General features: G+C 34.2%; 1 protein-coding gene across 4 annotated transcripts in view; it reads right to left on the bottom strand.

Annotated features, from left to right (window-relative positions):
- METTL15 (methyltransferase 15, mitochondrial 12S rRNA N4-cytidine) overlaps positions 1-26,310 on the bottom strand; it is a 375,848-nt gene that overhangs the window by 166,620 nt on the left and 182,918 nt on the right. For 3 of the 4 annotated variants that reach the window (XM_082628455.1, XM_082628454.1, XM_082628456.1), the window contains one exon: positions 8,057-11,512. The exons of the other annotated variant lie outside the window; for it this stretch is intronic. In XM_082628455.1, the coding sequence (XP_082484581.1) occupies positions 11,067-11,512 (446 nt within the window). In that variant the 3' untranslated portion in view covers positions 8,057-11,066. Of the gene's footprint in view, positions 1-8,056; positions 11,513-26,310 lie in introns of those variants that run through there. 4 annotated transcript variants of the gene reach the window in all.

Here is a 26,310-nt window from a genome sequence, read left to right on the forward strand (position 1 = left end):
CTAGAAACAATAAATGCTGGAGAGGCTGTGGAGAAAAGGGAACACTCTTTCACTGTTGGTGGGAATGTAAGTTGATACAGCCACTATGGAGAACAGTATGGAGGTTCCTTAAAAAACTAAAAATACAACTACCATACAACCCAGCAGTCCTACTACTGGGCATATACCCTGAGAAAACCATAATTCAAAAAGAGTCATGCACCAAAATGTTCATTGCAGCTCTATTTACAATAGCCAGGACATGGAAGCAACCTAAGTGTCCATCAACAGATGAACGGATAAAGAAGATTTGGCACATATATACAATGGAATATTACTCAGCCATAAAAAGAAACGAAATTGAGATATTTGTAGTGAGGTGGATGGACCTAGAGTCTGTCATACAGAATGAAGTAAGTCAGAAAGAGAAAAAACGAATACCATATGCTAACATATATATATGGAACCCCTGCCCCCCCAAAAAAAGGTCATGAAGAACCTAGGGGTAAGACAGGAATAAAGACACAGACCTATTAGAGAATGGACTTGAGGATATGGGGATGGCGAAGGGTAAGCTGAGACAAAGTGAGAGAGTGGCATGGACATATATACACTACCAAACGTAAAATAGATAGGTAGTGGGAAGCAGCCGCACAGCACAGGGAAATCAGCTCGGTGGTTTGTGACCACCTAGAGGGGTGGGATAGGGAGGGTGGGAGGGAGGAAGATGCAAGAGGGAAGAGATATGGGAAGTGTGTATGTGTATAGCTGATTCACTTTGTTATAGAGCAGAAACTAACACACCATTGTAAAGCAATTATACTCCAATAAAGATGTTAAAAAAATAAATAAATTTATATTTAAACTATCTCTTAGCATTCCTGCAGATCACGCTGTATGTTACCAAATATTACTTGTGAATAGTAGCTATAAACAGATGAAATTTGAGAAAATAATGTAAAAATAGTTATGCTTGTTATACAATCTAGCTTCTGTAGAATATCATGCTGAATTTTACAAACCATACTTCATTGAACATTGAATATATGGCATTGTGTTTCTGAGAAAAATTTATCTCCAATCAGGATTTCTGTCATTAAATTTATATTTGTCAAGAACCTCACAAAATTCCCTTCACATTTTAATACTTATCTCTTTCTATTATGGAATGTTGTTTAGGCACAAAGAAATCTATCAGAATACTGCAGCACACAAGAAAACGCAATAGAAAAAGAGATACATTAAAATAAAAATTACAGATGTTAACCAGAAGCAATTTTTAGTTAATCCTTACCCATTACTAAGAATCTAACATGTAGGGCTTAGTTTGTGAGAGTACATGCTAATATTGCATAATATTTCTTTTTCTAGAGTAAATGTGAAATATAAATGAATGTCATCTCCAATGGCATAAGAAATTCACACATAAACAGAGAGAGGGAAAGGGAAGTAGTATAAAAAGAAGGAAAGAATTGAGAGAGGTGTTTTTGATTTCTTCCTAAATGGTCAGGCTTTAATCTATACTTATTGAATGAATATATCCAAGTATTTATCTTCTTTAACCAAACGAAAGTGCTGCTATAAATTTTGTATCTGTTGTACATTTTGAATTTTCCATTAAGAACTGTCTCATACTTTTTGAATAAGATTTCAAATGAAATTAAATTATTAAAAAAATTCTACAGTATAAATTCATTACTATCTCTGCTTCTCATTAAAAAAGAGAAATTAGAATAAAGGAGTTTATAAACCTCTGAAGATATGTAATACTTTGCAAAGACTAAAGAAAATACAATTTTCAACAATTTGCAAGAGAATTTTAAGAAATTTTAGTTAATCTCAAAAACCTAGTTACAGAGATTGGTTCAAGAGGGCGGAGCAGAAGGACGTGCTCTCACTCCCTGTTGCAAGAGCACCAGAATCACAACTAACTGCTGAACAATCATCGACAAGAAGACACTAGAACTCACCAAAAAAATACCCTACATCCAAAGACAAAGGACAATCCACAATGAGATGGTAGGAGGGGTGCAATCACAACAAAATCAAATTCCATAACTGCTGTGTTGGTAACTCACAAACTGGAGACCACTTATACCACAGAAGTCAACCCACTGGATTTAAGGTTCTGAGCCCCACGTCAGGCTTCCTAACCCAGGGGTCTGGCAATGGGAGGAGGAATTCCTAGAGAATTAGACTTTGAAGGCTAGTGGTTTTTGATTGCAGGATTTCAACAGCACTGGGGGACACAGACTCCACTTTGGAGAGCACACACAGTAGTGTGCTCATCAGGACCAAGGAGAAGGAGCAGTGACCCCATAGTAGACTGAACCAGAGCTACCAGCTAGTGTTGGAGGGTCTCCTGCAGAGGCTGTGGGTGGCTGTGTCTCACTGTGAGAACAAGGACACTGGCAGCAGAAGTTTGGGAAGTACTCATTGGAGTGAGCCCTCCCAGAGTCTGTCATTAGTCCCACCAAAGAGCCCAGGTAGGCTCCAGTGTTGGATCACCTCAGGCCAAACAACCAACAGGCAGGGAACACAGCCCCATCCATTAGCAGACAAGTGGATTAAAGTTTTACTGAGTTCTTCCCACAAGAACAACAGCCAGCTCTACCCACCACCAGTCCCTCCCATCAGCAAACTTGCACAAGCCTCTTAGATAGCCTCATCCACCAGAGGGCAGACAGCAGAACCAAGAAGAACTACAATCCTGCAGCCTGTGAAACAAAAACCACATTCACAGAAGTATAGGCAAGATGAAAAGGCAGAGGGATATGTACCAGATGAAGAAAAGAGATAAAACCCCAGAAAAACAATTCAATGAAGTGGAGATAGGCAACCTTCCAGAAAAATAATTCAGAATAATGATAGTGAAGATGATCCAGGACCTCAGAAAAAAGAATGGAAGCAAAGATTGAGAAGATGCAAGAAATGTTTAACAAAGACCTAGAAGAATTAAAGAACAAACAGAGATGAACACTACAATAAGTGAAATGAAAAATACACTAGAAGGAATAAATAGCAGACTAACTGAGGCAGAAGAACGGATAAGTGACCTGGAAGACAGAATGGTGGAATTCATTGCTGCAGGACAGAATAAAGAAAAAAGAATGAAAAGAAAGGAAGACAGCCTAAGAGACCTCTGGGACAACATTCGCATTATAGGGGTACCAGAAGGAGAAGAGAGAGAGAAAGGACTCGAGAAAATATTTGAAGAGATTATAGTCAAAAACTTCTCTAATATGGGAAAGAAAATAGCCACCCAAGTCCAGGAAGCACAGAGAGTCCCATACAGGATAAACCCAAGGAGAAACATGCCAAGACACACAATAATCAAACTGGCAAGAATTAAAGGCAAAGAAAAATTATTGAAAGCAGCAATGGAAAAATGACAAATAACATACAAGGCAACTCCCATAAGGTTAACAGCTGATTTCTCAGCAGAAACTCTATAAGCCAGAAGGGACTGGCATGACATAATTAAAGTGATGAAAGGGAAGAACCTACAACCAAGATTACTCAACCTGGCAAGGATCTCAATAAGATTGGATGGAGAAATCAAAAGCTTTACAGACAAGCAAAAGCTAAGAGAATTCAGCACCACCAAACCAGCTCTACAAAACACGCTAAAGGAACTTCTCTAAGTGGGAAACACAAGAGGAGAAAAGGACCTACAAAAACAAACCCAAAACTATTAAGACATGGTAACAGGAACATACATATCTATAATTACCTTAAACGTGAATGGATTAAATGCTCCAACCTAAAGATACAGGCTTGCTGAATGGATACAAAACCTAGGGACACATACAGACTGAAAGTGAGGGGATGGAAAAAAAGATATTCCATGCAAATGGAAATCAAAAGAAAGCTGGAGTAGCAATACTCATATCACATAAAATAGACTTGAAAATAAAGAATGTTACACGAGACAAGGAGGGACACTACATAATAATCAAAGGATCAATTCAAAAAGAAGATGTAACAATTATATATACATATGCACCCAACATAGGAGCACCTCAATACATAAGGCAAATGCTAACAATCATAAAAGGGGAAATCAACAGTAGCACAATAATAGTAGGGGACTTTAATACCCAACTTTCACCAATGGACAGATCATGCAAAATGAAAATAAATAAGGAAACACAAGCTTTAAATGACACAATAGACCAGATAGACTTAACTAACATTTATAGGACATTTCATCCAAAAACAGCTGATTACACTTTCTTCTCAAGTGCACACAGAACATTCTCCAGGATAGACCACATCTTGGGTCACAAATCAAGCCTCAGTAAATTTAAGAAAACTGAAATCATATCAAGCATCTTTTCTAGACCACAACACTATGAGATCAGAAATCAATTATAGGGAAAAAAATGTAACTAACACAAACACATGGAGGCTAAACAATACGTTACTAAATAACCAAGAGATCACTGAAGAAATCAAAAAGGAAATCTAAAACATACCTAGAGACAAATGACAATGAAAACACGATGATCCAAAACCTACGGGATGCAGAAAAAGCAGTTCTAAGATGGAAGTTTATAGCAATACAAGCCTACATCAAGAAATAAGAAAAATCTCAAATAAACAATCTAACCTTACACATAAAGGAACTAGAGAATGAAGAACAAAGAAAACCCAAAGTTAGCACAAGGAAAGAAATCATAAAGATCAGAGCAGAAATAGATGAAATAGAAACAAAGAAAACAATAGCAAAGATCAATAAAGTTAAAAGTTGGTTCTTTGAGAAGATAAACAAATTGATAAACCATTAGCCAGAGTCATCAAGAAAAAGAGGGAGAGGACTCAAATCAATAAAACAGAAATGAAAAAGGAGAAGTTACAACAGACACTGCAGAAATACAAAGCATCCTAAGAGACTACTACAAGCAAATCTACGCCAATAAAATGGAAAACCTGGAAGAAATGGACAAATTCTTAGAAAGGTATAACCTTTCAAGACTGAACCAGGAAGAAATAGAAAATATGAACAGACCAATCACAAATAATGAAATTGAAACTGTGATTAGAACTTTTCCAACAAACAAAAATACAGGACCAGATGGCTTCACAGGTGAATTCTATCAAACACTTAAAGAACAGTTAACACCCATCCTTCTCAAATTCTTCAAAAAAATTGCAGAGGAAGGAACACTTCCAAACTTGTTCTATGAGGCCACCATCACCCTGATACCAAAACCAGACAAAGATACTACAAAAAAAGAAAATTACATAGCAATATCACTGATGAATATAGATGCAAAAGTCCTCAACAAAATACTAGCAAACAGAATCCAACAACACATTAAAAGGATCATACACCATGATCAAGTGGGATTTATCCCAGGGATGCAAGGATTCTTCAATATAAGCAAATCAATCAATGTGATACACCATAGTAACAAACTGAAGAATAAAATCTATATGATCTTCTCAATAGATGCAGAAAAAGCTTTTGAGAGAATTCAACACGCATTTATGATAAAAACTCTCCAGATAGTGGGCATAGAGGGAACCTACCTCAACATAATAAGGCCATATATGACAAGCCCACAGCAAACATCACTCTGAATGGTGAAAAACTCGAAGTATTTCCTCTAAGATCAGGAACAAGACAAGGATGTCCACTCTCACCACTATCATTCAACATAGTTTTGGAAGCCCTAGCCACAGCAATCAGAAAAGAAAAAGAAATAAAAGGAATACAATTTGGAATAGAAGTAAAACTGTTACTGTTTGCAGATGACATGATACTATACGTAGAGACTCCTAAAGATGCCCCAGAAAACTATTAGAGATAATCAATGAATTTGATAAAGTTGCAGGATACAAAATTAATGCACAGAAATCTCTTGCATTCCTATATACTATTGATGAAAAATCTGAAAGAGAAATTCAGGGAACACTCCCATTTACCACTGCAACAAAAAGAATAAAATACCTAGGAATAAACCCACCTAAGGAGACAAAAGACCTGTATGCGGAAAACTATAAGACACTGATGAAAGAAATTATAGATGATATAAACAGATGGAGAGATGTACCATGTTCTTGGATTGGAAGAATCAATACTGTGAAAATGACTATACTACCCAAAGCAATCTACAGACTCAATGCAACCCCTATCAAATTACCAATGGCATTTTTTTACAGAACTAGAACAAAAAATCTTAAAATTTGTATGAAGACACGAAAGACCCCGTATAGCCAAAGCAGTCTTGAGGGAAAAAGTGGAGCTGGAGAAATCAGACTCCCTGACTTCAGACTATACTAGAAAGCTACAGCAATCAAGACAATATGGTACTGGCACAAAAACAGAAATATAGATCAATGGAACAGGATAGAAAGCCCAGAGATAAACCCACGCACCCATGGCCAACTAATCTATGACAAAGGAGGCAAAGATATACAATGGAGAAAAGACAGTCTCTTCAATAAGTGGTGCTGGGAAAATTGGACAGCTACATGTAAAAGAATGAAATTAAAACACTCCCTAACACCGTACACAAAAATAAACTCAAAATGGATTAGAGACGTAAATGTAAGATCAGACACTATAAAACTCTTAGAGAAAACATAGGTAGAACACCCTATGATGTGTTCGTGCACTGCAAGATCCTTTTTGACCCACCCCCTAGAGAAATGAGAATAAAAACAAAAATAAACAAATGGGACCTAATGAAACCTAATAGCTTTTGCAAAGCAAAGGAAAATACAAACAATACGAAAAGAGAACAGTCAGAATGGGAGAAAATATTTGCAAATGAATCAATGGACAAAGGATTAATCTCCATAGTATATAAACAGCTCATGCAGGTCAATATTAAAAAAAACAAACAACCCAATTCAAAAATGGGCAGAAGACCTAAATAGACATTTCCCCAAAGAAGACATACAGGTGGCCAAGAAGCACATGAGAAGCTGCTCAACATCACTAATTATCAGAAAAATGCAAATCAAAACTACAATGAGGTATCATCTCACAGAAGTTAGAATGTACATCATCAGAAAATCTACAAACAATAAATGCTGGAGAGGGTGTGGAGAAAAGGGACCCCACTTGCACTGTTGGTGGGAATGTAAATTGATACAGCCACTATGGAGAACAGTATGGGGGTTCCTTAAAAAAGTAAAAACAGAATTACCATATGACCCAGCAACCCCACTACTGGGCTTATACCCAGAGGAAACCATAATTCAAAAAGACACGTGCACCTCAATGTTCATTGCAGAACTATTTACAGTAGCCAGGGCATGGAAGCAACCTAAATACCTATCGACAGATGAATGGATAAAGAAGATGTGGTAAATATATACAATGGAATATTACTCAGGCATAAAAAGGAACGAAATTGGGTCATTTGTAGAGATGTGTATGGACCTACAGACTGTCATACAGAGTAAGTCAGAAAGAGAAAAATAAATATCGTATGTTAACACATATATGTGGAACCTAAAAAAATGGTACAGGTGAACCGGTTTGCAGGGCAGAAACTGAGACACGTGTAGAGAACAAACGTATGGACACCAAGGGGGGAAACCGGAGGGGGGTGGTGGTGGTGTTGTTGTGATGAACTGGGAGATTGGGATTGACATATGTACACTAATATGTATAAAATGGATAACTAATAAGAACCTGCTGTATAAAAAAAATAACATTCAATAATTCAAAAAAAAAAAACTTAGACATGCTTTTTTTTTTTTTTTTTTTTTTTTTTTGCGGTACGCGGGCCTCTCACTGTTGTGGCCTCTCCCATTGCAGAGCACAGGCTCCAGACGTGCAGGCTCAGGGTCCATGGCTCACAGGCCCAGCTGCTCTGTGGCATGTGGGATCCTCCTAGACCGGGGCACGAACCCATGTCCCCTGCATCGGCAGGCGGACTCTCAACCACTGCGCCACCAGGGAAGCCCTGTATTCTCTTATAAACTATCGGTTGTAAGATAATAAATAGTTCAATATAAATGAATTTAAGCACAAACCATATATGAAATATTACATGAAATAGAAAAAATATATAGATATCACATATTACATGAAATAGAAAAAAATATATAGATACGATATAGCCCAAAAATTACCCCCAAAAATTATCCTAGAAATTTCTAAAAGATTACATAACTAACATATAATTGTCAAAATGAAATCAATATACAAAATAGGGATATCAATTAAAAATTATGTGCATTTATTAAATTTCATTTCTTAATAAGCAATGAACTAAAACCTATTAAGTGATGTCCTACACAATGGGATGGATGTTATATTAAAATGATTGGTAGAGAGCAGTCGATACAAAGATTCTGAAATGTAAAACAACTGCTTGTTTTATATAGTTTATATTTTATTGCAAAAGTAATGTACTTTTCCAATAAAATGTACTAAAATGTATTCATTTCAATAATCTGTTTTATTTTCTATATGTATTGTATGAATTTCCCTAAAGCATTCTCCAGAGTTAACAATTTGAAACTTATTCATGTATTTTATTATGCATCCTACAACTAAGACTAAGAGGCAGGTAAGAATGATTGTAGCAAACAGCCTAATTACAGAAAAAAGCTAATATATTTTTACACTACAACATTTTGAAACCTATTTTGTGTTTATTGAAGTATGATTTTTTCTTCATGCATATTTTTCAAGATATATATATATATATATATATATATTTTTTTTTTTTTGGTCAGAGTATTAGTTCCTTAGGGCTGTCGTAATAAATTACCACAGATTGGCTGGCATAAAATAGCAGAAATTTATTCTGTCACTGTTCTGGAGCTTGGAAGTCTGAAACCAAGGTGTCAGCCGAGTTATTAGTTCCTATTAACGTCTATGAGAGAGAATCTATTCCATGCTTCTCTCCTAGCTTCTTATGGTTGCCAGCAATTCTTGGTGTCCCTTGGCTTGTAAATATACCAGTTCAATTTCTGCCTCTACCTTCTTGTGGCATTCTTCCCTGTGTCTCTTTCTTCTCCTCTTCTTATAATGACACAGACATATTGGATTAAGGGTCTTCCCTGCTCCAGTATGACCTCCTCTTAACTACTTACATCTGCAATAGCCATATTTCCACATAAGGTCACATTATGAGGTTTTGGAAAGGACATGAAGTTTGGAAGGATGCCGTCCAACCCAGGGCAGTCAATTTCCATTTAACATTAATGAAAAGATTCCTGTATTATATAGCATCCAAAAATGATTGATGAAATAGGTGAATCATTGTTGAATATTATATGCGATCTTTTATATTCTGATCAGATACTCAGATGGGCACTTACCTTTGGGAATCATTCTCATTCACAAATATGACGTACATACAAAGAGGAACTTACAAAATTCTTCAGGAAGGACTGAGGAGATTAAGCTAGGTACTTTCATTTGTTTCTAATTTGAGCATACTGCTCCCTAGAATATTTTCTAATTCTGATTTCACTGCAGAATTGTTCAGATCTGAATAAAGTCTGTAAATTACAAGTGGTAAACAAACTTGGGAACTAAAGCTAAAGTTTACAGAGGTAGATAAAGTAAGTTTGAGGTAAATTCAAGTATTTAATTCTTATCTTTTGCCCATATAGTTATGTTGATATTTTATTCATTGGATTCACCAACTTAGAGTTTGTAATCATAATTGAGAAGATGAATTTTTCCTGTATTTGAATAAATAGTTTACTGAGCAAATTAATAGTATAAATATGACTTCAAGGGAAACTACTTAAGAAACAATCATTTACATGCACCTTTAATGAACATGCCCATGTATCCTTTTACTAATTATCTCTTATTCATCCTTCAAGTCACAAATCAAGCATCATGTTGTCAGACCTGGTTTCCTTCAGTAGATGAAATCCCTACTAGATATACTTATGGTACCTTGTACTACTTCATTATAGCCCTTACCACTTTGTCAATTTTATACTAATATTTATGATTATTTAACTACCATTGCTCTTCTCAGCTAGACTATAAACTCCACAGGACTGATACTATGGGCTATGTGTATTTTACTCGCCTTTTGTTTCTTTGCCTAGTTCAGTACTTGCTGCATAACTGAATAAATTAGAAGTGCATATTTATGTATAAAAAGTTATGTGAATACTGAATCAATTTCATTAATTTGTTAAAGAATCCTCTTCCACGTGAACTTCACCTGAATAAACATTTTACAGTTACAGCTACTATTTGTAAATACAATCATTACATTGGTTTTAGTATCTGGAAGAGATAACATAATTTTCCATTTCAAATAGACTTTGCATATTTTGAATAGCCCAATTTAAAATTGCAGGATTCAATTTATGAGAGATTTTTATTTATCAAAAGCATTCTGGGGTATTATTAAAATAAACACAATTGACTTTAAATATAAGTTTTGTGAAACATTCTCTGTGAGAGCTATTAGAGCAATTCTACATTGTTAGTTTCTAATATATGAAAACATGGCACATATCATACTGAAAAATCCCTTTAAAACAATGAACACTGTAATTTCAGTAATGAAATTTATCAGTATAATGCATTTTTAAAATAATACTTGAATATTTTTAAATTTTCATAGCACCTATATTTGAGAAAGCTATAGTAGTGATTAATTATTCCCAAGTAGGAAAATTAAAATTCATTTTATGATCATTATTAATTATTTGAGTTATAGACAGTCTTGCAAATCTGAATATCTAAATTCAGAATTTGGGCATGCAGATATAATTATAATCTCTCTTTTGACAGCTTGAATTTACATAGTTAAGTAAATACACATATTCTTCTCTTCTTCTTCTTCTTCTTTTTTAAAAAAATTCCTGGTTAGAGAAAGGACTGCATTTCAAAATCAAATATAATGCTAAGATAAACAATTTTTCCAGTTTTGAGACACTGCTGCATCTTGAATTGAGCTATCTGTGTCATGCTAATATTTCCTACATTTTTTTTTGAGAAAATAATGCTAAATACCCCCTATTTCCACACATATATAGTATGTATCTCTCTATATCCCACACTTTCTTATATTAGGCTGTTCAGGAATATTACACGAGAAACTGTGAGGAAGAACTTGAAGAATCAGATGATGATAACTTTCTCATAATTTGATAGCTGCTCTAAGCTTGGCTGAGCGTCCTCTGGGGTTATCTTGTACATCTTGATCTGCCGGAGTAAGTACCTTCTTATGCATCATTTTCCACATTAAAGGGGCCCTTCCTATAGAGAATCCTTCCGTGTTTTCATGATCTGAACCCAACTGTGATTTTTGTACCACCTTCTGTCTAGCACTTAGGTTAAACCTTTCTGTCATGCTTATCCCAAGCAGGAATCGTTTGATGATGCGATCCTCCAGTGAATGGAAGGAGAGGGCAACAAGGCGACCACCAGGTCTCAGAAACTTCTGAGCTGTCTTCAGTCCTGTGTAAAGTTCATTGAGCTCATTGTTCACAAATATGCGAAAAGCTTGGAAAGTCTTGGTAGCGATATGGGTAGATCGTTGTAGCAAGTCTTTTCGTGCATAAGTAGCAGAGGGAGGAAATGCACCTACAAACAGATTTTGTAAAAACAGGAAAAGAGGACAAATAGGTAACATTAATATTTTCCACTGTAAATTTACTGGGTTGTGTTGTGTGTATATTTAAGGAACTAAGTTTCCTTAGAAAACTGTGTCATTTCATCCATACATCTCCATTTTATTTCTGAGCCTCCCATCAAAGTTTAAAACTATTCTGTCAGAAACATCTTTCAGAACTCTTAAGGGTAAATGGAGTCAAACAAGAGCAGAGAAAGAGAAAAAGGTGAACAAATATTTCAAGAAATAATAATGAAAAACTTCCTAACTTTGATGAAAAATATTAACTCTCAGCTACAAAAAATTCAATGGACCTCAAATAGAATAAACAAAGAAAACTGCACCTAGATGCATCATGATCAAACTACTACAAGCTGAAGATAATAAGAAAAATCTTGAATATAACACAGGAAAACAATATATTACATAGGAGAACAAAAATATGATTAACAGCTAATCTCTCATTAGGATAATGGAGTCTATAAGATACTGGAATAACATTCAAATTGTTGAGGAAAAAAACCCTGTCTCCCAAGAAAGCTATTTTAGAACCATTCTTCAAAATTAAAGGTTCAAAGACATTTTCAAATAAATTTAAAAATGAGAAAATTCATTGTTAACAGCTCTAAATTTAAGAAATGCAAAAGGAAATACTTCAGGCTGAAATAAAATAACATCAGGTGATAACTTGGATAGAGAGAGGGTAATGAAAATATGAGTGATATGATATGAAGATAAGAAATAATTCTCTTAATTTCTTAAAAGACAGGACTGTCTTTCTGTCATTCTTAATTTCTTTAAAGGCAAGACTCTAAGTAAAATTATAACATAACATTCTTGGTTTTATAATATAGATATAGATATGTATAGTATATGACAGCAACAGCACAAAGGATGAGAGTGTGTAAATGAAACTACACTAGTACAAGGTTCTTATATTTTACTGGAAGTTAAAGTTGCATATTGTGGTCCCTAGAGCAATAACAAAAAAATAATGCAAAGAAATAAAGCTAATAAGTGAATACAGAATAAAAATAATCCACAAAATATTGTTTATCACAAAAGAAGGCAGAAGGACAGGAAAATAAAAATGAGACAAAGAGAAGACAAATAGCAAAATGGCAGACAATAAATCCAAATATAAAAATAATCACATGAAATGTAAGGGTACTAAACACTCCAATAAAAACTTAGAGGCTGACTGAAAACTAGCAAGACCTAATTATGCATTGTTTACAGAAATGCACATTAAATATAAAAACACAAATAAAAGTAAGCAAGAGGCTGTGAAAAAGTATACCATGTAGAGATTAAGCATAAAAACCCCCAGAGAGACTATACTACTATTAGACAAAATAAACTTTTAAAAAGAAGAATTGTTAGACCCCAAAATAAACCTTTACTATTGAGGAAAATGATCAAGACAGCAGGAAGATACAATTACAAATGCATATGCACCAAATAACATAGTTCCAAAAATTTACATGCCTCAGAAAAATGACCCACATTTATATAGGCAATTATGTTTTCTCCAAAATGTCAAGTTAATTCAATGGAGAAGGAACAGATTTTCAATGAAAGTGATTATTTGTACAAAATAAAATGAACTTCAACCCTTACTCCACACCATACACAAAAATTAATTCAAAATGGATCATGGACCTAAGAGTAAACACTAAAACCATAAAATATATATCTGACAAACCTCTCTTATTCAGCACATATAAGGGAATCTCACAATTTAATAACAGTTCACATTTAGTAATCTGTAGCTCTGGTAGTAAAGTACATTAAGACACATCTGATTAATCTTCTTAGGAAATTGGATCAGAGAAGGGGAGAAATAATATTTTACCTGTACCACAGAGCTGAGAACTCGGCAGCCTGACATTAACCAAATCAGTGTTATGGTTCACTCTTCCTCTACAAAATCTACTTTGCTGAAAGGCTAGAAAACGTTAGACATTAGGGAGTTTATCTTCCAACAACCAGGTCTCTCAGAAACAAAATGCCAAAGTCAAAGCTGAGGAGGGAGGTCAACTTCTTTCCCTCTGCTATTCAACTTCTCCATTTTCTGGGAAAGAGTTTTGGTCACTGGGCAATGTATTTCAAAACATTCTAAGGATCTGAACAAACATGCAATTATTCACGATTTAGAGGTTGGATTTAGAGAACGCTTCAAGAAGGTTGCATTCCTGAAGTCCTTACGTGATTCAAACCTTGCCTAATTCAACGCTAATTTTTTCAAAGGAGAAATGTAATATAAAATACATTTTAATGTATATGGATTTTAATGTAAAATAGGAGGTAAACATTCATGGAGCATATGGATCAACAAACACTGTAGGATATTTTTGCTTTAAGGCTTAAAAACTTGTTTTTCTTATCATCTCTAATACTTTGTAGAAATTAAAACCATGGCTCAACATGGTAACTGCTTAGCTTTCTTTGCATTTTATCACATTTCAAAGATATATATTTGAGGATGTGGTTTTTAACATAGCACTCTGAATTAGCCATGCCTGGATATGTGTTAACTAAATGGATGAAATGATAGAAAAGCAGAGAGCTTAATTAACACTTCCTTGATATTATCTTTAAATGTTTTTGAAAGCTAATACAAATAGGAAATGTTAAAATAACAAAGTAATGTCTGAAATCCCCATAGAAATTCTAATATAAACAATGGCATTGGTTCATTTGACATGACAAAGTATGGTAGGCATTTCTGTTTACCAGCTAAAATGGCACCTTCCTCTGCTATAATTATAGTTTATAATTAATTCAGCCAGCTAGTTATGAAACTATGAGTTTCCTGACTGATTCTTTTAATTGAAGAAATCTGTTTTTATTTCAAAGTATTCATATAAAGTGAGACTTTATTAACACTTTATATTATGCAATGTCAAGTTTATATAATTCATGTTCACATTAAGTACATCCACACTATGAATCTGGAGCTCACAAATTAACACCACTGTGACCAGATAAGCTTGTTTTTATAAGGTCTAATTAGGCCTTGTCAATATCATATCATGGAGAAAGAAAATAAGAGCTTTTGTTTATATTTAGGAATGGATGATCCTGAAGATAATAGGATAACTACATTCCATGAAGCTTTCCTTCTGGGGTTTTCTTACTTTTGTTTAGGGAATTCTAATATGGACTATGTCCACTGGATTTCTTGGGAAGGATTTCTAGGTGTGGTCCAGTCAGCCTCCTCAGGTCCCATTTTTAGAGAGATGACAAGGGACTGCAATGGGCAACGTGTTTCGTGCAGCTTTTTGGTGCTGCTCTGGGGATGAAAGGCACATATCCTCCCCTCCTTTATACTGGCACTTTTGTGTCTGTAATTTATGGGAAGAGAGGTTGACAATGCAGATTGTGTAAAATGAAATAAAGAAACAAAAGTATATAAAATAGCATATGGTAATGAAAATTAAAGTAGTAAAAACATCAACTGGCATTGTTACAAACAGACAAGAATATAAGAAAAGACAATACTGCTATCAAGAATTAAGCAAGATTCTTTGTCTGAATTGGAAACTTTAAAGACAATCAGTAAATATCCTGTGCCTCTGAGGTAGCAAAAAAGGGTTTCCTTGTGAAAGTCACTGGTCATAGAGCAACTCTGCTACAGAGTTCTTAGGTATGCATAGACTAGGTAGGAACATTTGCCTACAGGTCATCAGGAAAAAAGATTCAAAAACTATACCAGAACCAATGCCTACCTATGATCTGGAATCTGATTTAGGCCATAGGAAGAAAAATATTAGTGAAACATGCTCCCTGACTCTGAGTAGCTGGCTGTTTTGCAATCCTTCACTGCTTTCTCATCTCCCACATCCTGTTATCAGAAATAGAAACTGGTCTCTCTGTTTTTCCATTTCCTGAGCTTAATCACAAAGTCTTGTATGGCTAATTCATTTGATTAAGGCAGAGAGCAGGTAAGATAAAATATGGACTCAATCACAATTTGGGTCATTTGGTTTGGTACTGAGAGAAAATCTCCTTTTTCTGGTTTATAGTCCATCAACAGATTTACTTCACACCAGGCCAATGTATATTAGTTCTAAGTGGGAAGAGGTGTGCTTACTCTTCACATAGCACTTATCACACTACCGTGATTACTAGTTTGCTTGCCTGTCTTACTCATTCAACTCTGATCTCCTTGTGAACAGGAACTATTTCATGTTAATTCATATCCCTACTGCTTAATAGAGAAGCTTATGATTCTTAACTTTGCACATCAGAGTCACCTGTGGAGCTTTTGAAAAAATAAAGATGCTTGGCTTAAGTCCAGACCTATTGAATCAGTTTCAGGGGTTTATTACACCAGGAATCAGTACTTTTAAAAAGCTTTACAGAGGATTTTGACTTGCAGCCAAGATTAAAAACTACTGTAGTAAACACTCGGTAAATGTTTGTTAAAAAGATAATGAACAGATAATGAACAAAAAATATGTATAAATGAATAAAAATCCAGGACCACAACTACAAAGTTTCATTCACATCATTGAATGGATATATGAAGAGTATAATATTCAGTTACATCAATAAGTGACTAAAAGAAGAACATAATATTTTTAGTCTGAGAAAACATTATGAACAGATTTTTTAAATAATGTCATGAAACAAACCCCATCCTATATCCTACTTTTTGGCCAAATATGATTGTGCATACCTAATTATGATTTTAATGGGACAACTGAACTCTTAAATTTGCTAACAATATCATTGTCTCAATACAACTGTATGCATGTATTTAATGATACCTGATACTGACTGGTAATGTCCTTAATGAATCAATCATTTGCACATGCAATGGAGCAACTATAAATAATTTGAACCTTAGGCCATGCAAGCTTGAAAGCCTTTATTATCTGAAATGAGCAAATGTGCAAAGTGTACTTTATTTTTGCATATTTTCTTTTACAGAATAAAATAAGACATGAGAATGTATTGGTAAGATTTGGAAATTTACAGTAAAAAATTTCATCAAGATCTTCAGTGGTTTAAGTTCAAATTCCCCCCAAAGATGAATGCATTAATTAATTAATATTATAATTAATATTATAATTGAGTTAATTAACATTGTTGGGATTTTTAGGTTAACTATTTCTCTTAACACCTTTGAAATCTTAAATGACAAGTCTTCTCAGTTCTTCAAAATAGCAGAACTGTTTTCCTCCTAATACCTTAAAATAGCAAAATTATGTCAGTAAAATTCCTACAAAGGGAAATTAAAAGCTAATATACATTCAATACCAAGTTAAGATGTTTTCAAGTTAAGTACACTTTTAAAAAAATGTATATTTAAGAATAAATGAACATTAAACCCACTATGGGATAACAAGTTCTAATTTCAGTATAACCTTAAGACATTAATTGGCACTTACCTCTCTCACAGTAATGCTGGGAAAATTCATAATATAAGAGATCGACCCTAGCTATTCAAGAAAATTTTTGAAGTGTTCTGCCTCACTAGAGGCACTCCATTCTCACATTCCAGATCAGGCTCGTTTGCAGTGGTATTTTACAATGCCTGACAGTTTCATATCCTTATTCTTTTCTTCCTCTCATATCAGCAAATTCTGGCAACTCTTTATCTGGAATGCATCCAGAACCCTACCACTTCACACCAGTTCCACTGCTCTCACCCTACTCCAAGCCATCATCATCTTTTCCACACAGTCATCAGACAGATCTTTTGTGTACAAAAATTGGATGTCATTCCATGGTTCAAAACCTCTAGTATCTTCCTATCACATGAAATAGGAATTGAAGTTCTTCTTACCTTGGCCAAATGTCCCTATGTTATATACAATTTCTGCTTCTCACCACCCCCATTTCTCTGAACTCATCTCCTGATATTGAACTCTGTAATCTTAACTAATTCATGGTGTGTTCATCCTGGGTCCTTTGACCTGTACCAAGAATATCTATCTGCCTATATATACCTGGATGGGTTACTCCTTACCTCACTCAGGTCTCTCCTCAAACACTGCAGAATTAGAAAAGAAAAATAGCACTCTGTCACTGGAGTCCCCTTACATGGTTTTATTATTTTTTTTCATAATACCTTATCAGGGATAATATTTATTTGTTTACCATCTGTCTTCCTCCACGAGAATACACACTCAGTGAAAACAGAGACTTTGTTAACTGCTATAAATCTTTTACAGCGAGAAGAGTTAGTAGATTGAAAGAATGATTGTATTTGTACTTTAAAGTTATAAACATAGTCATTGTTAAAAAAACAAAAACAAAAGCAAAAAGATTTATTATCTGTAGTATATGCAGTAAAATGTTAATGTCACTACTTAAATTCCACCCTAAGAGGCAATCAAGAGGTATACTTTCTAACTTTTCTCTTAATAGATATATATGACACTTGTATATAAATGTATGTACATGCATACATATATATATTTGTAAAAAGGGAATGATCTGTACAATAACTGCAACTTGTTTAATTACCTTACTTTTAAAAATAATTTCAGTTGTATAGACACATTATAGTCCATTTTGTTTGTTCATTTAACAAATGTTTATACTGTCAAGAACAGTACCAGCTAACTGGGAATGGTAATTAAGGTAGAGGCAGTCTCTACTTTGGTGGAGCTCATATTGCCACCACAGCAGGAATATTTGGGATGTTTTCTATTTTTACTATCACAAAAAAATGCTGCAGTAAACATGTGAACTGCACATTTTAAAAAATTCTACATGGCAGAAAACCTCTACAAAGTAAAAAGTCACAATGTGGGAAAAATACTTTAACTGTATGTGAACTTGTGATAGTACGCCTGTAGAATTAGTGTTAGGTCAAAAGCTGTTTATGCCCATTTAAATTTGAATCAATGCTTCTAAATTTACTGTCTAAATAGATTGTACCAGTTTACTTCCACCAATAGCATTTGAGAGAGTCCACCTCCTCACGTACTCGACTAGTACTGGAAACTATTACTTTTTGTAACTTTGACTAGTTTAATAGTAGGCAAATTATAGCTTATAGTTGTTTTAATTTGCATTTCTTTGGCAATTAGTAGAAGTGGGCATCCTCTCAAATATAATGACCATTTGATTTTAGCTATGAACTGCTTGAACAAACTCTTAATGTGATGTTGCTTTTTTCTTTATTGATTTGGCAAAACTATTTATAAAATAAAGATATAAAGCATTTTCTTCTCATATATAGTTACAAATATTTTTCCTGGATTGTGACTGTCTTTTTCCTTTGTAGATTTTTTTTCTGCTCTATAAAAATTTAGAATTTTCTGCTATATAGAAATTTTTCATGTCTTTTAGATTTTGTCAAGTTTAGGAAGGCTTTTCTCACTCCAAGATTATAGATATAACCAACTGTATGTTTTTCTGGTATAGTTCTGGTTTTATTTCTTACATTTAAATATTTGATCCACAAGAAGTTTAATTTTTAGTATAGTATGAAGTAGGGATCTAACTTTATTTTTTAAAAACCGCATAGCTAATTGCCCTATTTATGAAATAGTATGTTATTTCCCTACTCATTTGAAGTACTGCTTTGATCATATGCTACATTTTTAGATACAAATCTGCTTCTGGATTCTCAATTGTGTTGCACTGATGTATTTCTCTATTTTTCTGCTAATACCAGATTATTACAGCTTTTAAAAATTTTCCAGTACATTTTGCTATCAGGTGGAGTAAGTCCCCCTTTCCCATGCCATTATCTTTCTTTTAAAAATTTTTTTGGGTATTTTCATTCACTTATTATTCCAAATTAAATTTAGAAATAATAAAGTATATAATGATAAACATTTTGATTGGAATTGCAGTAAATTTCTAAACTGATCTGGAAAAATTTACATTATCATATCAAACAATCCATCCAAGAAACAGTATTTCCATTAATATTTTACATGTCCTTCATTAAAGTTGAATAGTTGTCTTCACTTAAGTCATGGTCAGGCTATTTGTAAGTACTGTGTTTATACATACACATTTTAACCATCTCTATGGAAAAGCATAAGGAATGATAATATTATACTAAGATGACATGATGTAACAGAAATAGGGCTAAACTTTAGAAAGGAGAGACTAGGCTTAGTGTAAGATCTTTTACATTTTTATGGCTGTTTGATGTGGGACAATAACAAAACTTCTGAGTTTGTTTCCCCACTAGAAGATGAGGTGATAACACTTCTCACAGGATTATTCTGAAATCAAATAAAGAAAATATTCAGGAGCACCTAGTGCACACTTGGCATAAAAGTAGTCACTTTAGGAATGCCATTCACACTCTTATTTATTATTCTCAGTTGTAAAATGGAATAAGTGATGAGGGGATTTGATAGGTTAATTTGAGGTTCTGCCAAACTAATTTTACTTTCATCCTGAACTAATAGCACAGTAGGTAGGATAGAGGGCCTCTGAAAACCCCTGAAGCATCTGAGTAATGCTTATTGGATTTAGGCATCAGACTAAAACACCTCGGCATCCAGAATGAAGTTAAAATTTTCCTTATGTACAAATTAATGGTGTACGTCTAAGTTTACTAAGCAGTATTTAGGCCTTAAAAGTATGAAGACTTAGCATGGCATAGGAAAGAGAAATCATTAAAATTTTTTTTTTACAGTTTGACCTTGACTTATAATAACTGATGCTAAGAGTTAAAACTCTAATTTCATTAACCTAAACCTTCCAGATTGCACTCACTTGTCCAGGAGATTATTTTCCATAATTACACTCCTAGATTCCTCTTGCCACCTAACTATACAACTTGTATTATGGCATTCTAAGCACATAATATTCTTTCTCTGTTCTTTTTTTATTTCTTTGCTTTAGTTCTCATGGAACATTTTTCTGCACAGGTTATCTGCTTTCTTAGGCACAGTTCCACAAGGATAAAATATATTTGGAGTCATTTTAAACCAGGCCCATTGTTTTCACAGCTCCAAAAAACCCAGTAATTACATCCTGAATGATGTATATCAGTAATTACAGCATCATTCACTTAGCCAATATTCATTATGTACAATGTAGTAAACACTGGGGATTAAAATGTTTATGAAGACATAGTCCTTGTCCTCAAGAAATTCAAACCCAAAGAAGAGAATGATAAATAAATAAATATTGGGAAGAGGGTTATAAAGAAGGATTATACATACTATTAAGAGGAGGGGGAGGGGGAGTGGAGAGGGAGGGGGAAGGGATCTTTGGCCCTCATATAGACAGCATTTTCCAAACTACTGTTCTGCAGAACAGTGATCTTGTAAACTATAGCACTTGCACTCCTAACCAAACACCAATGTGTCTGTTTTAAGTCCGAGAAACGCAGCATGTTATACTCCTCTTTTGGAGACTCACAATACCCATTAGCATGGTAAAGCTCTGAAGGCAACCGTTTAACTTTGTTTACCTAGCATGTCCAAACTTTTTGAAACAGAACTTTTAATTTTTAATAAAAACTATTTATTCCATAGAACTCGTTTGCTGGGTAACACACTTTGGAAAATATTGAAAATAGGTTTTGTGTTAACCACTTTCCAAATATCTTAATTACATCATTAAATCCCTATAATAATCCTGAGAGGTAAGAAGTAAATATCCTTAGTTCCATTTAAAGGTCAAAAACAAAGGTGTAAAATGTGTCTTCTCAAGTTCACAGGAGTCAAATGGGAACTCAGATCCTTTTAACATGAAGTGTACCCTAACATCCCCTTTTTTGAAATACTGAATGAGCCTAACTTCTCCAGAAGAAAGGCATAACATTTCTGGCGAGTTCATCTGAAAAACACATTCAGGGAAGCCCAGATCAGCATTAGTTCATCTAAACAGAAAGAAACAAAAACCAAAAAAAAAAAAAAACCCTTATATTATTATATAGGTTTGTAATTTTTAAAATTTCCTTAGGATGTTCTTGAGTTTTTAAGTGTGCCCAAAACAAGGCAACAATTTTAAGATTGTATGTTCACTAAACTATCTCATCTCCTTTTTCCTGATTAGAATTTAAGGAAGTTAAGATGAAATCACATGGTTTAGAGTGATTTCCAGAAGCTCTGATTCCATGTCTGGTGTTTGTATAACAATCTCATTTTCTGGGAGAAAATGAGTGTGGAATCTTTACTCTAAGCCTGAATAGCCTTTTACTGAGAGATGTTGTAATGGAACCCAAATCACTTTGCATCAAGTTGCAAGAGTTTGGCTTTCTTTCCACATTTCCCTTGGGGAGATGGGCATTGTCAAGCCTAAAGACTGCGCATGTGGTGAAGGCAGCAACTGCCCTGATCTCTTACCCTGGGAACAGTAATGAATACCTTTGGCTTTTGTCCTTTTCGTTCCATTGAAAATAATATATTGTTAGCTCAGGTTATTAGACTGTGCATTTGTCTCTTTTTCATCAGCTTTCTTGATAGTGGGTTTAAAAAAGAAACAGTTGCTACTGCTGCCATTATAAAAAGACTTTTGGGCAGGTACTGATTACATGTTTTTGATTAGGAATCTAGACTCATCCAATGCAGTACATACTGGGCTTTTCCTGACTCACTTGCTAGGAAGGGAGCCCTTTACAGTTTTTTCATGTTCTAAAAATGAATCTTAATATTCTCCAGCTAAGCAAAATGAGGGGACAAGCTTGTGTACAATTAGGAATAAAGGGCTCAGATGGCTAAAATCTTGGGAAATTAAACCCAGATCCTTTTATTTTTTTTCTTTAAAGCTTCTTAAAAAATGTTGAAAGAAGACTGATTTTTCCATACATTTGTTATTAAGCATTTCTTGTAAATACACAATTTTACCAATGACAGGGCAGTGCTCCTTGCTCTCATTCTCAGTCTAGAATGCCCTTTTCCCTCTTCTTACAGTTTATGTCTACTCATCCTTAATACTCACTAAGGTGCAATCTTCTTCAGGAAGCTTTTGCAATGACCTTTTAATAGATATTTTTATCAAACTATTTACTACTCTATACTATTTATCTACTAGCCCCTACTAGGCTGTAAGAAGTCCAGAAACCTTTTCTTATTTTCCTTATATCCCCAGTCCCAGGTCTAGGGCCTGGTGCACAGTAGGTGGCAAAGGGGAAAATCCACTAAATAAAGATATTCTTCCAGTCCCAGATAAAGATCAAGATGTACCATAAATTGTATTCTGAATGTGGAAATTCATAAAATCCCTGAAATCTTTGTAAGATTTTGTATATACATGCAGATTTATGTAGAGACACTGCAGGGCTTCTATCACAGTCTCAAATATACCAGGGACTCCAAAGTAGGTAAATTCCTGGCAAAAACATATTGAGTTTACTGAGTTTTCAGCTTACAACTTACCATCTTTAATAATACCACTAAACAAGGCTCTGCATTTATCTAGTTTTGGTTTGTTATATTTTTCTTTAACTCCAGGAATATCACCACTTAGCACCATCAGAAGCGTTGGTTAAAAAAACCCTTTAAAAAAACAAAAAAACAAAAAAACACCCCTTTATGCATGACAGCAGAAGTTGGAAACTATAGCAGTGAATATTCAGTCTTCCTCTGACTCACAAGGAATTTCATATTAAAAAAAAAAAGAGAAAAGCTTGCTTAGTAACAGGCTGCACTATATATAATAATAGAACACAATTTGTATGTGGAAGCGGTAAGATAGATTTCATTCATAAAAAACACCATGCTTCTGGCTAGATAAATTACTTGAGGTCCCAGAGAGAAATTATCATTTTTAGTTCTGGGATACCCTTATGCTACTTACACTTTTTAAAATTTAATATATTCACATGTTCAAATATATTGAGATTTTTAAGCTTGTGAATGAAATTAGCAATGTGCTGTGGCTGTCAACGTGATGCACTGCAATTCCTACTCAGTGATAGGGTTTAAAAATTAATTCAGCTCTTGCACCTGTTTGTCAGCATTCGTCTGTCGAATTTCCATCACATTTAATAAGTCTCTGTGATGTAACTCGTGTCCTTTTGCCTGGGCTCCTTTAATGTAGGGTTAAATTCTCACCCATCTGAAATTCAAGTAATACTACAAATTTCAAATTGTTAATTAAAATCTGTGAACTTCAGTGGTTCTGGATAAAATTGGCTTTACTCAGTGAGGTTCTTTTGAAACTTCTTCAGAGTTTCATCTAATCCCCAACTCCTACCAGGTTAAGTCTGATGACAACATGATCTCCCTCTGGGTGGTTGAGATTTACAAATCCTCCTACAATAGGGAAAGCATCGAGTTGTAGGCTTGAACCAAAAAGGTAACAAGGAACATTACCTACTGAGATGAAATAAAAAAGATGGCTCAGAATTAAATTAAAAGAATATCAAATAAAAGGATTGATATTTTTCTCACATTATTTTTCAATAAAGCTAATTCTACACTACCTGTGTCTTAAAATGCTTAGCATAGATGGGGTAGCTCAAAATGAATCATGATTCCTATTACCTATTTAGGTAGTCAACATTAAATTTACTTATTGCATCTTCAAACCAGGATTGAGGACTATTTGACAGATACTGTGAACACAAAGCAGTCTAAGCAGGAGGTTCCAGCATATTAAAGACCCTACTCTCAGTTGGGCCAGTCACACTTTCCAGAGCTGGGAGATGGTAACAGGAAAAGATATTTAACAATGCCGTCTTTTTCTTGTGAGGTCAGCACATACACATAATTAATCCTCATGCTCCAAGGTAAAGTTGTTTGCCCTCCTGTAGCATATTTAACCTGCAATGGAACACTTCTCAACTGTATTGAAATTATTTTAAAAAATTTAAAACTTAAATATTTCTCCCACTGAAATATAAGCTACCAGAAGTCAGGATCGTGTGTTACTCCCAGAAGGCAGGGATTATGCGTTTTCTCATTTTTCTCATAACAGGCTTGATGAAAGACTAATAGACTGTCTTACTGAATTAAAGAATAGATGATCAATTTCTCCAAAGGCCCATAGCACATGGATTTTAATTAAATAATAGATTATAAGTGTCTCCTTTTTCTCCCTACCATATCCCAATCTAATAGTGAACCCCTCCCCCACTCATCTTTTATTTTTCTGCCTGCTCTATCCTACTAAATTGTTCTAGGAGCAGTGTTTTGGATAATGTCCAGTGAAGGTTACTGGTTTCTAGAAGAATGTATGTTCATTCTGAAAAACAATGTTTCAAGGACTAAAGGCATATATATATGTCATTAATCTCACCTAGGGGATTTAGCCTATAAAGGAAATAACCCTCTCGGCTCCAAAAATCCCTTAAATATGCATAGAAGCATTTATTAATTATATAGCTTTCAATAATAGCCTCCACTAGGAGGTAAGCCAAATATCTAATAATGATGATATGATTAAATAAATTATGGTATTTCTTACTGATACTTAGTATACTGACATAAAAAATGAGTAACATGATAAAACACTAAGTGAATGAACTCCCAAATTATATCCTTTCAACCATTTCAACTCAAAAAATGCAATAATAAATAAAAATAAAGAGATAAAGAGAATATGCAAAATTATATGTGTGCTATGGTGGTAGAGTGGTATTACAGGTTTTTAAAGTTTTCACTTGAATTTCTTAATGTTGTATGACATAAATGGGAATGCTTTTATAATAAAGAAAATTTTACATTTTTTCTACGATCATGAATTTTAATTATTTTTACATGTATTTGTGAAGAAGATTCTATCAACAACTAGATAAGGTAAATTCTTCATATTGATTAGCTTTTGTCAAATTCTATCATATGCCTAGCACAAGGGTAGGTAGTTTTAAAATGTAATTTCTAATCATCACAGCAATCTTATAAGTTAGGAAGCATTATCCTTATCTTAAAGAGGATTGGAATGATTACATAACTTGTCCAATTTCACACACCTAGCAGGGCTAAAATTTGAATCCAAGTTTTTGTATAATACCAAAATGAATTTCTTTTTCCATTATTCAGTGACACAACAGAATGAAGAGACATGAACCCTGACTAATAATGCAAACAGGTAAGCAATATAGCAATACAGCATACTGGCTTATTAATTTAAGTCTGTCATCAAAGTCCATTTTCCATCTAAAGAGTACAGAGATGAAGTCAACAACTTATAAATCCTACCTGCTAGATTATCATTCTCAGCTTCAAATTCTGAGATAGGTCTGAAGCACATAGGACTCTAGATGTTAATCTAGAGATTAGCTTTCCAGTGGACTTTACATAAATGTTCCCATTCTTTTTTTTTAATAAGAAATTGTAGTACCTTCAACATCATTGCCATGATTCTGTCTCTAAAACATTTCACTGAATAATAATAATTAGGCAACAGAAATATTCGTTCAACAATAATAATTTATATTATTTTTAACAATAACCCACGTTCTCTTTTCAAAATCCAAGCCTATAGCTTATTGTGTGAGGGCTAACTTGTCACCTGGTTAATGAGATTTGATTCACCTTGAATGAGCTGGCAGCCAGCCCATCTTTAGAGTTCTTTAACTGATGAAAAAAAGGGGGGAGAAAGGTAAAGTAACAGCAGGAAATAATGTTTTCAATAAAAAAGGGATGCCTTCCCCAGTCTTGGCCTTTCCTCACACTGCTTCTCAAGCTTCAGGTTCCTAGTTCATTGACTGCTACATCTCTGCCTGCTGACATCTTAACCATCCCTTCAAAAAGCAAGACAGCTACTGCTTGTATAGGAAATCTCTCCTGGTGAATCCATTATAAAAATTTTTACAGCATTTGTTCTATTCACTCAAATGCATTTACTCACTCAGTAACCTGCTCACTCACTTATTTTTATGCGTTCATTC

Source organism: Mesoplodon mirus (genome assembly GCF_964341445.2).
Source record: "Mesoplodon mirus genome assembly, chromosome: 7".
In the NCBI taxonomy this organism is placed as follows: domain Eukaryota; kingdom Metazoa; phylum Chordata; class Mammalia; order Artiodactyla; family Ziphiidae; genus Mesoplodon; species Mesoplodon mirus.